The 17,644-nt window shown below is 35.8% G+C and overlaps 1 protein-coding gene across 1 annotated transcript; it reads right to left on the bottom strand.

The window, feature by feature from the left end:
- Window positions 1-16,387: 16,387 nt before the first annotated feature.
- LOC113305463 lies at window positions 16,388-17,389 on the bottom strand. The gene is made up of 2 exons (XM_026554498.1): window positions 16,877-17,389; window positions 16,388-16,726 (listed from the first exon to the last, which is right to left on the bottom strand). Exons 1-2 carry the CDS (start codon window positions 17,387-17,389, stop codon window positions 16,388-16,390), a joined length of 852 nt encoding a protein of 283 aa, XP_026410283.1.
- Between the last annotated feature and the right edge of the window lie 255 nt (window positions 17,390-17,644).

Below are 17,644 nucleotides of genomic sequence, written 5' to 3'. Positions count from 1 at the left end.
GACCTCCACTGTTGTAACAGTAATATGGTGTATACACCATAACTTCATTGTTGTTGATGGAAGTGTCATCTGAAAACTTTAACGGCAACTCATTTCCCGGAAAAATTAAGCGAACTAATCAAGTGAATCCTCAAATTTGCATCCCATATGATCAGATTTAAACCCGAATTAGGATTATGACAGTTTAGGGATTTGACATGGAAATTGGAGAGAGGAATTCAATTTGGTTGGATGTAAATCCCTCTTCGAAGTGTTTTGCCTTTTTGAGCTTTGGAAATGGTTCACCAGGTACCAATAGTGGAAGTGGTAGTGGTGGACTTCTTGTGGTTTGATTTGTTAAACAAAGAACGTTTTTTTGGGGCATCATTGGCTTTTTTGTTGGGCTCTTTTTCTTTTTCTTTATTCGAGGAGATCTCTTCACAATTTTCATTATCATATTATCTCACACGTTAGATATCATTTTTGCGAATTAAAACCCGTAATGAATTTGAAGCTAACACTTTTGAGATATGTTACTATTACATAGCTCTACTTTTCTACCGAAAATGAGCGTATTCTGAGACGTATAACATCATCATCTATTACTTTGAAAATGAGTCGTTGAAAATATGTAGATTTCTGGCCGTCGAAATTAAGACCGGTAGATTGTGAGGTTTTATATTTCAGAATGAGCTCATTTTTGGTAGGTATGTAGAACTTGGTAAGAAGAACATATCCTCAAAGTATTAGTTTCAAATCCGTTACGTTTGGCTTTTATTCACAAATATAGCGTCCAACATGTAAGATAGTGTGATAATAAAAGTGTGAAGAGATCCTTCCTCTTTTTGTAAAGTGGCCAACTTTTTGAACTATAATTAACAAAATGAACGTTTTTTGGAGTTGTCATATAAACTGGTCGAGTTTGACATTTTACATCATGTTTTTTTTTTCTTCAAAAAACGGGTAACGACAGTTAACTCAAATGTATCAGTTGAAGAAGACTTAAAAGCCCTTAAAACTTTGACTAACCTAAATACGTCGCCCTACATCTTCTTCCCTGACCTTTAATTCCTTCGGTTCATCTCAAAATTGAAACGATACATACCTCTACAATACCAATTCTGATTTTTAAGTATCCAAACATCAAACTAATTTAATTCATGGATTTCATGGATTAGTAATAGATACTCAATTCATTTTATTACTCTGTTTCATGAATCATTCTCCGCTGAATTTCATGAATTAGTAATAATTACTCAACAATATTCTCCGATTAATCGGGCATCTGGTCCCCAATAAAATGGTGCAAGTGTACTCAACGATGATGCATGAACGAGCACCAAAATGCATGAACGAGCATTCGAAAATATGGACAAACGAGGAAACCCATGCAAAATAGGAGAGACAAAATAATAAAAATAAATATAAAAGAGGCTCCTAAGGACCGGGCCCATCGGCCAGCCGGTCGTGCCTCCATGGCGGGTCCCCCACGCCACTTCCTTTATTTTTCTTTATTTTTATTATTTTTTTTTCATGACCTCATGAAGACTCCTTCATTCAAGCATTTTTCCTTGTTTGAGCAAAACTCACAGTTTCTCCATATTTTCACGGTTTCATGAAAAATAATAGTAAAAATAGGGGAAGGTGTTGCGGGACCGGGATACCTAGCCGGTCCGTCATGCCCTTGCCATGTCCGGTCCCACACCTTGCAATCCCTTGTTTTCATAATTATTATTTCCCTCATCTCATGAAACTCCTCCGTTTGAGCAAAAAACCCTGGTTTCTTCATATTTTCTCACATATTGCTCAAACCATGAAAAAGCCAAAAATTCAAATGGTCACATGACCAACTAGGCTATTCACGAAAAACATTAAAATATTATTATTTTAATATTCTCAATTATATTGATCGAACGAGCAAAGTCCTACTTGCTCATTCGAGCAAAATCAATAATTTCAGTCAAGGATCAAACCCTTCTGAAAATCCAAGATATTGCTCAAACGCACACCAGAAAATATAAAAATTCTCAGGACTGAGACACGAACATTATGGTGACACGGGCATGCTTCCTTGACCGACCAAGGCCGTCCCTAAGGCTTGCAAGGAGCCGGTCCCACACATCTTTATAATTTTAACCTAATTTGCTCAATTGCTCATATTGGGTCCAAACTCTTTCCAACCAACTTGGAATTTTCTCGAACGACCATCAGCTGGTCCCACGTCCACCAAGAGCCGGTCTCATGCCCTCTTGGTCGGTCCCTCTCTTCTCCATAATTAGGTTTTATCACCTAATGCTCAGACGAGCACTATTCTAATAAATGATTAAACCAGCATTTAATCATCCTTTCACTAACCAGTCAACAAAGAACTCTGGTGCACGCTCACTCGAGCACTTGGGTGCTCCTTCACTCAGTGGCCTATTTTCAATAAATCATCAATTGATGAATAATTGATTAAAATTAGGGTTTTGAATAAATACTCTGCAAATCACGATTTTGAGCAATTTCAAACACTAATAAATTTATGTTCAACCAGCAATCAAAATCTGGATTAATTATATAATATTTGGTAGGCTACGAATATTTTATTGGGTTACGTCACCAATAATTTGTCGAATTGAGCAATACTTGCTCAGTTGCTCGAATAGTGATCCAACTATAAATATTCAGTAATTCGTCGAATTGAGCAATACTTGCTCAGTTTCTCGAATATTAATCCAACTATCAATATTCAGTAATTCGTCAAATAGAGCAATACTTGCTCAGTTGCTCGAATATTGATCCAACTATCAATATTCAGTAATTCTTCGAATATGAGCAATACTTGCTCAGTTGCTCGAATATTGATCCAACTATCAATATTCAGTAATTTATCGAATTGAGCAATATTCGCTCAGTTGCTCGAATATTGATCTAACTATCAATATTTCGCCGAATATTATCAATATTTAACAATTCGTCAAATTTACAGTATTTTCTCAGAGGAGCAATATCAACATCGTTTAATTCATGAATCACTGAGCATTCGTCAATCATGCTCAATTCAACAAAACTTAGACTCACTGTCTAATCAAGTCAACGACTGACTAATCAAATACACGTCTGCTTTGCAGACTCCATGTTCGTGAGACATCAATCACGTCACATGGGGATTTCGATTAGGGTTTTGGTCTAGCGGCCTATAACACGTGTGTTCATCCACGATGAGAAATGTGAGTAAGTCTTGCAAGCAGTTGAAGGAGTTAGCAAAGTAGTGGGTGGACGATCAACCAAGTTTTGCACGACATGGGACTGATTTTACCAGGATATGCCACTTTCCCACTCTTTCATTCAAGAAACCGTCACACTTACTGGGATCAAGGTGTTCACTATTTTGACAATATAAATAAGTCTAAAATCGATGACTGAAAGGACAACATTCATTTACAGCAATTCCCTCGATCGAAAACTTATTTACACAGTTCACATACTTGCAGAAACCTTCAACACATCCACGATTCTTGATCATTATTGATCCCAAAATTCTCAGCTTCCCTCATACAAATCAACCCATCTCCGTCTTTGTGACCGAATTGACTCTGGAACGTCCATTGACTTGGTTTAGGTCGGAGTCCTACAGATTGATCTCTCGAACTCAAAGCACTCCCGTGCAATGCATATGTGTGAGGTTAAGAAGTTTGCTCGGTTGAGGAGTCTCGCCCGAACCGTGATCTCTTCACTTTCCTAAAAAACCAACAAATTGTTTTTCCCCATCTACATCCTTTCATGATGCAGAATAAAGAATTGCTATAGAGAAAAGTTTAGTTATCCATTAGCGAACAATGAAAAAAGTCTAAAAGGAATTTGATTGAATACAACAAAGTAAATAGTAATAAGCAAAGCAACTTTCCCTTGAGCGCTATTCATCTTCTTCCTCCAGTTCCATAGCTTTACTAGATGTTGGAACCCTGTAGATCAATACACTTTCTGGGAAATGGATCGTCGTGATTGTATGTATTTTTATTTTTTATTTGATCGGTAATAAGGGATTGTATGTATTTTTTTCTCTTCAATAAAACCCTGAAGTGTTTCAATCTTTTTTTATCGTTTGTTTCGTTTTCACTTTCTTGAAGATCAGGAAGAAATATATACCAATACAGAATAAACCGAGAATTAAAACATTGCAGATAGATGAAAGCTATTTATGATGAAAAATTCAAAGAATCAAAACTATAAAAGAAGAAAATAAATAAACATAAACAAAATTATTAAAAAATAAAGAAAAAGTTTTGAAGAAGACAAGATCAATCACGGTTAAGAAGATTATTTATGGAGATAATAAGAAATTTTTTGATGACTATTCGACTCAGTATTCTCGATTTTCTTGAAGGGAAAACAACAATTTCCTCAGTCATCTAGATGCAGAACCAAAGTAACTAACTTTTTCCTACAAATTCCTAATTACTACATATTTTCAATATAAATCATGATTTCAAACCAAAAAAAATATAGTTTTCTCACCATAATTAGCTAAATCGAGACATGCATTTAGACCACAGAAACATCTTCATTTTTTTTCACTACAAACGTGAAACCAAGACAAATAGAAGCTTCTCCAACGGTATGTGTGTGAACAAAAAAGTCTTCGTACACGTTGGATACACATCCAAAATCCCTAAAATCTTTCTCTAACCCTAACCTCTAAGACGAATGTGTAGATGACATGGCATAGTTTACCCATCCTAGTCATAATTTTATCTGATTTATAACAATTTTACGTCCTATAAATGTGCGGCCCATCTATATAGTTAGGGTTTACTTCTCCATGTATATAAAGGATACTATAGCCATGTAATAAGGTTGATGCTAATCAATATTTTCTTTCCCTACATTTCCACAACAAAACGTTATCAGCACGAGCTCTACCCTGCGGTAATGGATTTTGATTTTTTTTCTTTTGAGTTGCTATCAAATACACTGTTTTTGAATCAATGGATTGATGGAATCGTCAACGTCAAATCAGATAAGTTGAATATATTTTCTCATATTTTCTCCTATTTTTTTCCCAGCAATCAAATCAATGAGAATTGAATCTGTTCAGCACCAAACATAATCGTAGCATAGCATAGCTATTCCATATTTGATCGCTGTGTTTGATTGAGAATTTTGAACACAAGTGATTAGAATTTTTATTACAGGAAATGGGCTATATAGCCAAAAACACAAGTTTTCTGGGCCATATAGACTGGTAGAAGTTTCGTTCGGGTCAAATGGACGGTTCAACTTTTTAATTGAAACTGACCCAATTACCCTTTTGTAACTGCACGTTCTCCGTCTCCTCAACAAAACCACGTTCTCCTTCTCTCTTCAGATGAAAACCGCCAACATCCTTCTTTTTCATCTTCTCACAAACTAGAAGAGGAACAAATTCGTCCACTGTTTCCCTACACCAAAAACCATCAGAAATCGATTTCCTCCACCGTCTCCTAACCATCAACAGTAGCAGATTCATCAGAAACCATCCAAAAATAACTGCATGACCTGTTATGCATTGTTTAGAGTATCTGCATAACTTGTTATGCATATAAGAAGTGTTATTGTTTTTGTTAAGCATTCCCTGCGTCACTTATTTTTTTAATGCATAACATCTTATGCAGATCCAACATTGACAGCATGACAAGTTATGCATTGTTTAGGTTATCTGCATAAGTAGTTATGCATATAAAAGGGTTTTTACGCCTTCCCTGCGTCACTTATTGTTTTAATGCATAACATCTAAAAAAACACTATGAAGCCAAAATAAATAATGCATGAATCATTATGCACATATATAAAAATTAACTGCATGATTTGTTATGCATTATTTAGAGTATCTGCATAACTTGTTATGCATAACTGGTTATGCAGTAAAAATAGCTATGCATAACGTTATGCATAACTGCTTATGCAGTAAGAGAAGCTATGCATAACTGCGTAACTTGTTATGCATAACTGGTTATGCAGTAAAAGCAACTATGCATAACTGCGTAGCTTATTATGCATAACTTCTTATGTAGTAAAAGCAACTATGCTGAACTGCGTAGCTTATTATGCATAACTGGTTATGCAGTAAAAGCAAACATGGTGAACTGCATAACTTATTATGCATAACTGCTTATGCAGTTAAAATACAAACATTGTTTAACTGCATAACATCTTATGCATATCCAAAAATAACTGCATGACCTTTTATGCATTATTTAGAGTTTCTGCATAACTTGTTATACATATAAAAAGCCTTATTATATTGGTTAAGCATACCCTACATCACACATTGTTTAACTGCATAACATCTTTTGCAGATCCAACATTGACTGCATGACAAGTTATGATTTGTTTAGAGTATCTGCATAACCTGTTATGCATATAAAGTTATGCCTTCCCTGATGAGTGTTATTAAATCATGTTGCAGTTTTAGGAGAACTTTAGAGATGAGTACAGTGCAATGGAGTTGGAACTCTGTGAAATCGAAACTTAAAGATTGAATCGAAAAGATCTGCATTGATCGTAAATTCAAAAACAAGCTTAAAATATCTAAAAATCCATTCGAAAACCTAAATTAAACTCTGTAACTTAAAATAATAGATCATAATCTTAAAAGAAACTAAAACCTAGAATCGAATCAAGATTAAACAAGATCAGAATCAAAGTTAAACAAGATCAGAATCAAAGATAAAACGAACGAACCTGAGCTTGAATTTCAGATTATCTTTGTTGAGTAAATTGAATCTCTCAATCAGCTCCTTCGCAATGTGATAAAGTGCATAACAAGTTATGCAGTACAAATATATGCAAAAAAATATGCATAACTAGTCATGCAGTACAAAGAAAATGTGCATAACAAGTTATGCAGTACAAAAAAAATGTGAATAACCAGTTATGCAGTACAAAGAAAATGTGCATAACTAGTTATGCAATACATAGCTGAGATATCATCATCAGATTACTAAACCTAGAATTGGTTTGCATCTGTGTATATTGCATTGAAAATAAGATTACTAAACCCTAGAAAACATGATTCGAGACAAACCCAAATAATGTCACATAATCAACTAAACCCTGGATATTCCAAATCAACATCTAAAATCAAAAATTAACAAAGATTAATCTTCAAATTCATAAAAAATCATCAACTACTAAAAATTACTTCAAAATCGACAGAGAAACTTCAATTGGATAAAAACCAAATCAAAATTATTTCAATTGAAATTTACCGTTCGACGCTATTAGATGAAACTTCGATTCAACAGTTGAAACTCCAATTGAAACTTCGATTCAACAAACTATTCAACAATCATTAATCACCATGATTGATCAACCAGATCTGAAAAAGACACGAGCTCTGAAACTTTGATCGAATTCTGCAGGTGAGGAATAAACGAGCTCTGCCGGGACGAGGAGGTTTTGAAAAGAGAAATAAATTCTCTTTGAAAAGAAGAGTTTAGAAGGTTAGGGGTATTTTAGGTAAGACATATATTTTTATTTTTATTTTCCTGGGCCAAATATCCAAATTGGCTATATAAACAGTATATTTCTGATGTTTGGCTATATAAACAGTATCAAAATCTAATAATCTATTTCACCCAGGAATTTTGTGTTTTGGTCTTTTTGACCAATTTTGTGTTTTTATTATATATATCCTGATTTGAATTTTATTATATATATCCCGACAATTTTCTGGTAATCATTTGATCTTCAAAATCTTACCTTTGGTCGTTCTATTTTCTAATCGTAGAAGGTATACATTAACTTTTTAATCAAATATAAGAAAATGAATATGATTAACATGGTAGGCACAATTTTGGTTTGACTGATACACATGATTCATAACTGCTTGATGATATAATGTCTATGCTTTATGAGATGGCATATTCGTCACTGGTACCGATTGATGCGCATCACTTGTTTGATTTTTTTATTCTTAAACTAGGAGACGTAACCTGCTTGATTCATGATTGTGGTATGGTATTTTTTTTTTTGAAGCATGAAATTTATTAGATTAGACTGAAATTACACGGGATGCGTAATACCTATAGAATCTGCTATTAAAATAGAACTGATAAATTATGGAATTGTATGTTCCCATATTGTTGTCGTGAGTTTCCCTATGCAGAAATCATCCGCTGCTCGGTTTGCTAAACCATCTGCCGCTTGGTTTGCTTCTCGGTATACGTGACTAACGGTATATTGCTGGATTTGGGCGAGCCTTTGTTTGATCTCTGCAACCAGGTCGGATATATACCAAGGGGGATCTGTATCTGAGGTTATAAATATCATTAAATTTTCCGAATCTGTTTCAAATTGGACTTTTGACCATCCTCGTTCCGTCGCCGTTTTAGAGGCTATGTGAATGGCCCAGGTCTCCGCTGCAAGTGTTGTGGTGATGCCTAGAGGTTGTGTTATTGCTAGGATAGTGTTGGTTTCCTTATTTCTACAAATAATACCTATTCTGGGGTTTCCTCTTGTTGCGTCGTCCGTGTTAATTTTGATCCAATCTGATTGAGGCTTGAGTCATCCTACAAAGATGGTTGAAGTTGTTATTGTTCTTTGTGCTGGGTTTGGATATGGCTGCATCCCAGGGAGCACTGGTGGGAGGTGTGTCTGGGCCCAAGAATATTCCTGCTGGAGCTTGATGGACATTTGTATTACATTTATCGGATTTTGTTGTTGTTGGCGATACATCACATCGTTTCTGGTTAACCATAAGGACCAAAAAAGGAAGCAGATGGTTGTGGTTATCGGTGCAGGTACTTTTGTTTGAAGGAGTTCGGATATGGTTGTTTGGTGAGGTAGTGAAATGGGTATGCCTTGCGAGGCGACGTGAAAGTTTCTGAGGTGGTTTAGTAAGAGGTTCCAAGAATCCATTGTTGTCTGATAGTGTAGCAGAATGTGACTGGATGTTTCAGGATTAGAAATGCATTGAGAGCATAGATTGGAGTTGGTGAGATGGATGCGATGAAGAATGTTGAGGGTTGGAAAACCCTCATTAATTGCTTTCCATAAGTAAAGTTGTACTTTTGGGGGGAATGTCCAAAGGAAGTTGGATGGTGGAAGGGAGTTTTGGTGAGTTTGCGCAGAAGCGCTAATGAGGCAGTTGTATCCTGAAGCAGTAGTATATTTTCCGCTTTTTGTAAAAGGCCATGTGATCCTATCGGGTTGATTGTTCAGTGGGATGTGGACGTTGATGATTCTTTGAATTATAGGGTGGGGTAGTAGGCTTAATCTTTCATGATCCCAATTCCTGGTTGATAGGTTGATGATGTCTGTTACTGATTGTTTTGGATAACAAGAAGCTGGGTTAATGGTATTTTGAAATTGTGGTATCCAATTTGCTTGTATGGGGGTGTGTAATCCATCTCCTATTTTGTGGAAGAGATGTTATTTAAAAAAATGGTATGAGCGAGGCCATTTGCCTCCATTGAGGGCTAGATGAAGACGGGAGTGGTGGGATATTTTCGAAAATGGGGGTCTGATCAAGGTATTTTGCATTATATAGTATGCTAAGATAGTGTTAGGGTTTTGGTGAATGTGCCAAACTCATTTCATGAGCAGTGCTTTGTTGTGTTCCTTACTACTTCGGATACCGAGCCTCCTTGTGATTTGGGTTTGTGGAGCTTGTCTTTTCCCAGTGGGTGGAGTTTTCTGATTGAAGAATCGCGACCCCAGAAGAAGTTTGTCGTGATACGATCCATTTTTTGGTGGATATGAGAAGGAAGGATTTGGGTTTGCATGAGGTGGTTGGCAGTAGGAGTTAGTGATGATTTTATGAGCTCGAATCTTCCCGATTGGTTGAGGCATTTGGTCATCCATCCTTTTGCTTTGCGTGCCAGCCGTTGAAGCAGAGGGGAAAATATGTGGCTAGAGGATCTACCATGTTTAAATTGTACTCCTAGGTAGGGGGTTCGATGTTGTTGGCATTTTGAAATCTTGGGTTAACTTATCTATTTGGGGTTGTTCTAGTTTCGGGTGATGTATCAGTGTGGATTTAGAGTCATTGATGTGTTGACCCGCCGAGGTGCCGTAATCCTGTAGCAGTAGTTTGAGGTGATTGGTGCCTTTTGGAGTTGCTTTATATGTTATCAAGAGATCATCCGCGTACATAAGATGCAGTATTGGTGGATCTTTTTGAGAAATGCGGAGCCCCTCTATCTTATTTTGTGCTTCAAGTATTCCCAAATTGGTGGACAGTATTTCCGCACAAATAATAAAGATATAAGAAGAGAGAGGGTCTCCATGTCGTATTCCCCTGGTTGGAGTGATGTATCCATGCGGCGTGCCGTTGATATTGATTGAGTAGGTTACCGTAGATATGCATAGCATAATATAATCCACAAAGTTGGAGGGTAAGCCTAAGCTGGTTAAAGCCTTTTTGATAAATCCCCAGTCCAAGGAGTCATATGCCTTTTGAATGTCTAGTTTCAGTGCTATTTTAGGATCCTTCGTACGGTATGATGTTCTGATGTGGCGAAAAAGTTCGGTTGCGATAGCTATATTATCATGAATGGATCGTTGAGGCATAAAGGCACTTTGGTATGGGCTTATCAAAAATGGGAGTAGAGGTCGTATGCGATTGACCAAGATCTTTTAGATGATTTTGTAAGTGACATTACATAACCCTATCGATCTAAATTGAGATGGTTTTGAGGGATGTTCAATCTTTGGGATTAGAGTGATGTTAGTGTGGTTCATGAGAGGGTGAATGCTAAATGACTCAAAGAAACTTCGGACCATTTCAATAAGTTGTGGTTGGGTTGTTTCCCAGAAAACTTTAAAAAACTTACTGGTGAATCCATCTGGTCCTGGAGCGCGGTACGATCCTATGGAGAAAAGCGCTTGTTTGATCTCCTCAGTGGTGACTTCCGCTGTTAGTTTCTCACATTGTCGGGGGGTTAACCTTGGTGTTATTGTCTCGAACAAGTTTTCATCAATTATTGTATTTGGAGCCGTATACTGATCTGTGAAGTGTTCAAGCATGATCCTGATAATGTCTTCTTTGTCGTTAATCTAATGGTTTTGATGGTCCTGAATTTGTTGTATATTATTGCAGCTTCTATGAATTGTGGCCTTTGTGTGGAAGAATGTGGTGTTACGGTCGCCTGACTGAAGCCATTGTATTCTAGATCTCTGCTGTCAATATGTTGCTTGGCAATCCAAAAAATTCAGGTGTTCAATTCAGAGTTGCTTTTCTTGTTGAATCCAGTTTTCCAGTGCAGCTCTGGTTTGCATAGCACATTAATTTTGGGCATCTTTAATTTTCGCGGTTGACTTTTTGATTAAAGTGGGTAGATGGCCAAGATTAATCTTATTCCATTCTGTAAGAGTTTCACTAGTTGAGATGAGTTTGAGATGGAGGTTCAAAGGTGGATCCGAGTCCTGTAGTCTATCACATGCCGAGGTAACCACTTTATGAAGTTGAGGGTGAGATAGCCATATATGCACGAATTTATAATTCTTACTCACTTGCCAGTCCAAGGTTTTCGTTTGAAGAAGGATATGAGCATGATCTGAGGCTATTCGTGGCAGGTGCGTGATTCCAGCATGGGGGTTGGTTGTTCTCCAATGCTGATTTGTTACTGCTCTATCAAGTCTTTGTTGGATGTTGTCATGACCTTGTTGGTTGTTTGTCCTGGTGAACGGGTCTCCTCTGAATCCTAGATCTATATAGCGCATCTGATCTATTAAATTGAGAAACAGTTGCGTTTGTGCATACGTAACCGGTCTGCCTCCTTTTTTTCCCGATTGGTCCAAAACTTCGTTGAAATCTCCAGTAGCAGCCAAGGTGTTGAAGTGCTATGAAAGATTGTTGGAAAATCTTCCCACAGGTTTTTCCTTGGGTCTGGATGTGGTGGGGCATATATACCCGTGCAAAATCAAGGTTGGGTTGGAGCAGCAGGTGTGACGAGAGCATGAATATAACTTTGGGACTTCAAGATGATTTGGATGTTGACCTCATTTTTCCATAATAGACATAAGTCTCCCCTTCTGCCGATTTTAGGAACTGTACAGTGATTTGGAAATTGCAAAGTCTGCGCAATTCGCAGCATTTGACAGTCATTGGCTAAAGTTTTGGATAGAAATAATATGGTTGGTTTGTACATTGATATAAGTCCATTAAGGTGTTGAATTGTTGGTGATTGGTTTAAACCTTGACAGTTCCATGCGATAATAGACATGTCTTACCAAATGAAATGGAAGAGGTGAATTAGGTCGGAGAGGATCAACAATTGAGATGTTTAAATTAGAAGAAAATAGTAGTAAGAAAAAGATATGTAAAACTACTGATAAAATAGATGGGGTACTGAAATGCCGTACCTATGCAATAAACGAAACCATCAACTGTTGAGTATCAATAAGGGTAAAAGCAGACGTGTAAAATGATGGATAAAATTAAAAACTACTGGCAATACAAAATGAATGAACCAATATGGACCTTTTTTCTTTTTCTTTTTTACCTAGAATTAAATTTGCATAAAAATTACTGGAAAGATAAAATTACTAGGGAGCTAATCTTTAAAAAGAAGCGTAAATAAAATAAGATGATCAAAAAACAGCAGGGGAACCGAACCTGGTGGGAACAGGGTCCAAAACGTCTTCATGAGAAACATAATTCCAGCCGCACGAAAATAATGCCGACTACAACACTTTCCAACGAAAGAAAATCAAATAATAAAGAAAGATAAAGGGAAAAAAGGTGGGAGCAGGGTCCAAAAACTTCTTCAAGTGAAACATATATCTAGCCGCACCAAATTAATGTTGACTACACCAAAAGCACCAACGCTTTCCCCTAAAAGAAGTAATTGACAACACGCGGCTACTACCCATCCAACAGAAGACAGCTTAGGAGGGCACTTTTCAAGGCAAGACTTTGAGGTCAAGAAAAACAAAAATTCTGAAAAACATGCCGATTTAAAGGCCGATTCTACAAATGCACTAACACGGCCGATTTGTATCACACCATCTTCCCTGATGATGGATAACTAGAATTTTCATCTCTAAAATTGAGAACTACTACTTACTAAACTTATTTGTTATCACCAAATTGCTTCTCCAATTACTTATCAAAGTCACCAACAGAAATTAAATCAACTCTAAACAGTCACCATTAAAGAATCAACTAGACAACAAACGAAAATGGTACAAAGAACATGAAACCCCGCTCCACAGAAGAATTACAAAATCAGACCCTCATTTTGATCATAGCAATTGAATTAAGCCAATCCAAGGAAATAAGTCAAGACATAAAGGAGAGATTAAAACTAAAAATTTGACGCACGCATAACACATCGAAAAAATGAACAAAAAACATAAACCTAATCCATCATTTGCAGCTAAAAGGAAACATACCCAAATTGAAACATCAACCCCGACTCGATCCCATCCGGCAATCAGGTCCGGCACCTCTGAATGAACTACTCGCGGCTCATTTGATGGATGTGGTGGTTGGTGGCTAAGTTTAAGTTTTTTTTTTATTGTTTCTTTTTTAATTTTTTTTTTTAAATTGATTTTTCCATGTTCCATGATTGTCTACTAAATTTATAAGTACATACGTCCGTCCTCTTCTTCAAAAGACAAAAATATGTTCTTTCAATCTCTGATTTGACGTACTCTATATGTTTGTTTTATTTATAAACAACTAGTAAGGCCACATATGTGATGCAATGTTTAAATTGGATTTTTTATGATAATAATAAAAAGAAATTCTTAGAGTAAAAATTTAATATTCTTGTTTATATTCATTACGTAGATAATTCAAAGAGCTTTTCAAATATATTAATTTTATAAAAATACGATGTGTATTTTTAAAAATATGTATGTTTTAAATTTTTTAATCTATTTTTAAAACAATGACATTTTTGTGAATATACAAACACTGATCCAATGTACATTTTGATCCTTGAATATAAATGCATAGTAATGGTTAATATTTAAGGTCATATTAGTAATATCAGGGTGACATTAAACTAATTTGGCTTTTTATGACCAACCAAAAAGACTTCAACAAAAATTTCCTTTTCTTTATATTAGTAAGATAAAGAGCATGTATTTATTTTAATCATGATACTGTTTGTCTCTACATCTATCCATCCATCAATTAGACATGTGTGTGTACACTAGTTTGGCTAGAGTTTCTGTCACCTTCTTTAGATTGTTACGACCTATTTTGTGTGTGTAAACATGATGGTATGATCGGGAGAATACCCATCTGTAATTGACTATGTAGTGTGAATATGAAACGTGTAAGTATGATACTTTTTTTTTTTTTGTTTTTTTCCCTATCTTCAACCAGTTTGCGTGATACGTTATGCCTGCATTTGATGGAAAATTATTAATAATCAATGTGTTCTACTTCATCTTTTTTGCCGGTCTTTTCCTGGTTTCATGGATTGGACCCGCGACCTGACCAACCCGATCGAGCTGAACCGGGTGAGCTTGTACCCCATCTATACTGTTCCAGCTTCTGAACCGTGGGAGTCGGTACCCTGTTCGTACTGTTCCAGCTTGTTCTGGGCATGAACGTACGCTTCCGTTCTGGTTTTATTTATATGGAGCGATTCCAAAGTTTAAGATATGTAATTGATGTGTACTTTAAAGTTGAATACTTGTTGGGCTTGTTTATTTGTTTTTTAGAACATGTGTAATTCTAATTTTGTTGTAAAATAAGCCAGCATCTTTTAAGCAGTTAATTTGAATATTTGTCAATCTTAATCATTAAGAATTTTGGTTTTAATGCTATTTGTTCTCTTGAATATGATATTGGTTATAGTTGAATTGTGTATTTTTTTTAATTGGTTGTACCAACTCAATTCAAATATATTTATTTCAAAGTACAAGTATCAACTGAACATGGGATCAGCTAAAATGTAATTCTAGCTCTCATCATAAATAAAAGAGTTGGAAATGCACCTGTCATAGGTGTTGGTATATACAATGTAATCTGTACGTGTATCATGGTAACAACCAAGTTTCACATCAACTTTAGTGGCAACAAGAAATTTTCCTAGCGAACTGACTATCTTATTCAGTTGAACTAGATCCAATGTATGTACTCGTGGAATGAAAACACGAGACATAAAGTCTCTAGAACTTAAGGAATATATATTCACTCTAAAGTACATGAGTTGAATCCCACTTTTATAACGTAATAAGGCCACACCACCTGTTCAAACTCTCAAGACCCAAGTGTCTAACTCATAATTGTTTTTCTTCCATTAGCTTAAGGGATTTAAACTAGTTGTTGAACTAATTCTTTATAATGTGACTACGAGGATTGGATCATCGAGCGCATCACTACTCAAAATATTTTTTCAAAATAGAACAAAGACGTCACAAAATATCTACATGTACCAAGAGATAATCACACCTTCTTAAATTCCACAGAAATCCATGCAAGTGGATATCATGTGGAAGCTCACAATGATGAGAATGTAATTGAATGCATCTTTTATAGTCTCTAATGTATTAGAGAAACTAGTGAGTCAATCTAGTAAAATGTAAATCATTATAGTATTTAGATTATTGAATCCATATTGACTCCGACAATTAAATGTTGGGAATTGACTCATACATGCTTTGGGCATAACCATAAAGGCACTTTGGTTGTGACATGATGATCGTTTTTAAAGGATTCATACGAACATCAATTTACTTGAGTGAACAAAACCGGGAGAAAGATTGACAGAATGCGAAATGACGACATATCCCTCAATAAGTGTTTTCTAAAGTACCCCACCTCCATCCACCCCCGCGATTGCTTTTAAGTAAGAAAGCATATCGCTCACTTCTCAAAGTCTTCAGAAAAACAGGACCGAGACCATCATAAGATGTAAATGGTAAACAATCCATATTACAAAGAAAACAAGGTGAAATTTAGAAAAATATTCATACAGAATGCGGACCATTAAAGTGACTTACGGATCCGGTGAATGTTTTGACATTTTGGACTATTTATAGTTCCCAAGAAATTTTGCGTTTGGAAAACTACTAGCACATATTATACATGTAAGGTCTCACCACCCCTTCTAAATTCTAGCTAGTGTACATCAAAAGGACTTGATGGTTATTGCATATTTAATAGTATTGCATAGCATCTTATACCTATGGTCTCGCAAAAGCTATCATCAATGGTTACAAATTGTTCCTAAGGCATGGTTATGCGTACAAACCTACCTTTAACTGCTTGGGGAATATGCAATATTATAAGCATCTTCACTTATTCATTTTAGACCCACAATTTGTCAACCATTCTTTGCGTACCAGTTGGTAACTTGATATAAGCCTGGCTTTTTTTTTTGTTCTTACGCATTTTTGGTTGCACTAGTATGTGCCCTTACAATTCCATATCGTACTATGATGGGTCATTAAAATAATTAAGTGACTTTTTTTTTCTAAATCACCTAACACCAATACCTCCAGAGAGGGCACCTAACACCTGACAATTTGAATCTATGACAACAACACCAAATCCAGCAGAGCCAGGATTACCAAATGATGATCCATCACAACAGAACATCACAAAGTCTTGTTCAGGTGGAGACCAATAACATGTTTTAATGTACTGAAACCTGGAATGACTGAATCCCAATTGAAATTTTTCAATGATTTTTTTATCATAGTTCTGATTCCACTTGGTACCTGTAATTCTTAATCCACACTCATTCACTAATTTCATGATTCTTCCCTTGAAACTTTGCATACTTGTCTTAATTTCATCAAAAGATCTTTTGTTCTTCTAAAACCATAGTTCTTTCAGAATAATACATGATACATTTATCCAAACTTGTTTGACCAATAGACTACACTTGGAGGCACTATTCCATAAGTCTTCAAAGGAATTTGGCACTTTGAATTGAAATATAGCACAAATCCATCTCCAAATCACCTCACTGAAACTACACTCCCAGAGTAAGTAATTCATACTATCTTGTTCAGTTTCACAAATGCAACATCTTGAAACAATTTCATACCCATTCTCTATCATGCACTTATCATCAATATATATTCCTTTTATAAATTTCCACACATTACTAGCAACAGAAGGATGAAGATACTGTGACCATAAGTACTTTGACCAATTTACTGGCTGTTCCTTGTGGCTCATTTTATTAACTGCCTCTGAGATAGAGAATTCTCCTTTCAGATTTATTGTCCACACCATTTTATCCTCTCCTCCAAGAACTTCAGGCATTTGAATATTATGAAAGATCCGATGAAGAGCATTATTATAAGACCACATCCCATATGACAAGATATTTGAAACCTTCAAGTTTTTATTCTCAGTAACATATCTATGATGTCTAAATCTATCAAATATTGCTTCATCTTCTATCCAAATATCAAACCAGACTGAGATATTATCACCATTTCCAATAATCCATCTTGTGTCTTCTTTCATTGTTTCCCATGCCCATTTCAAACCTGGCCATACTGAAGATTTCTGCCACTTAGTGTTCCATTGCCCATTTTATCTTTGTATTTAGCCTGAAAGAATAGTGCCCAATCATCTTTTGAATTGTTGATTTTCCACATCATCTTCATAAGAAAAGCTCTATTAATAACAACAAGTCTTCTAATCCCCAAACCTCCTTCACTGAAGGGAGTACAAACTCTTTTCCAAGAAAATTTATTATACTTCCTTGTTTCTCCATAT

Source organism: Papaver somniferum, chromosome 8 (assembly GCF_003573695.1).
Source record: "Papaver somniferum cultivar HN1 chromosome 8, ASM357369v1, whole genome shotgun sequence".
Taxonomy (NCBI): domain Eukaryota; kingdom Viridiplantae; phylum Streptophyta; class Magnoliopsida; order Ranunculales; family Papaveraceae; genus Papaver; species Papaver somniferum.
The sequence above is the reverse complement of the archived record's forward strand: the minus strand, read 5'-3'. Positions and strand labels throughout refer to the sequence as shown.

Bases quoted from the DNA above. Each gene is read 5' to 3' on its own strand.
- LOC113305463 (XM_026554498.1), bottom strand. From the start codon at position 17,389: ATGAAAGAAGACACAAGATGGATTATTGGAAATGGTGATAATATCTCA. The intron at 16,727-16,876 runs GTGATTTGGAGA...CTATGGTTTTAG, and splicing joins GGGAGTGTAGTTTCAGTGAG to AAGAACAAAAGATCTTTTGA.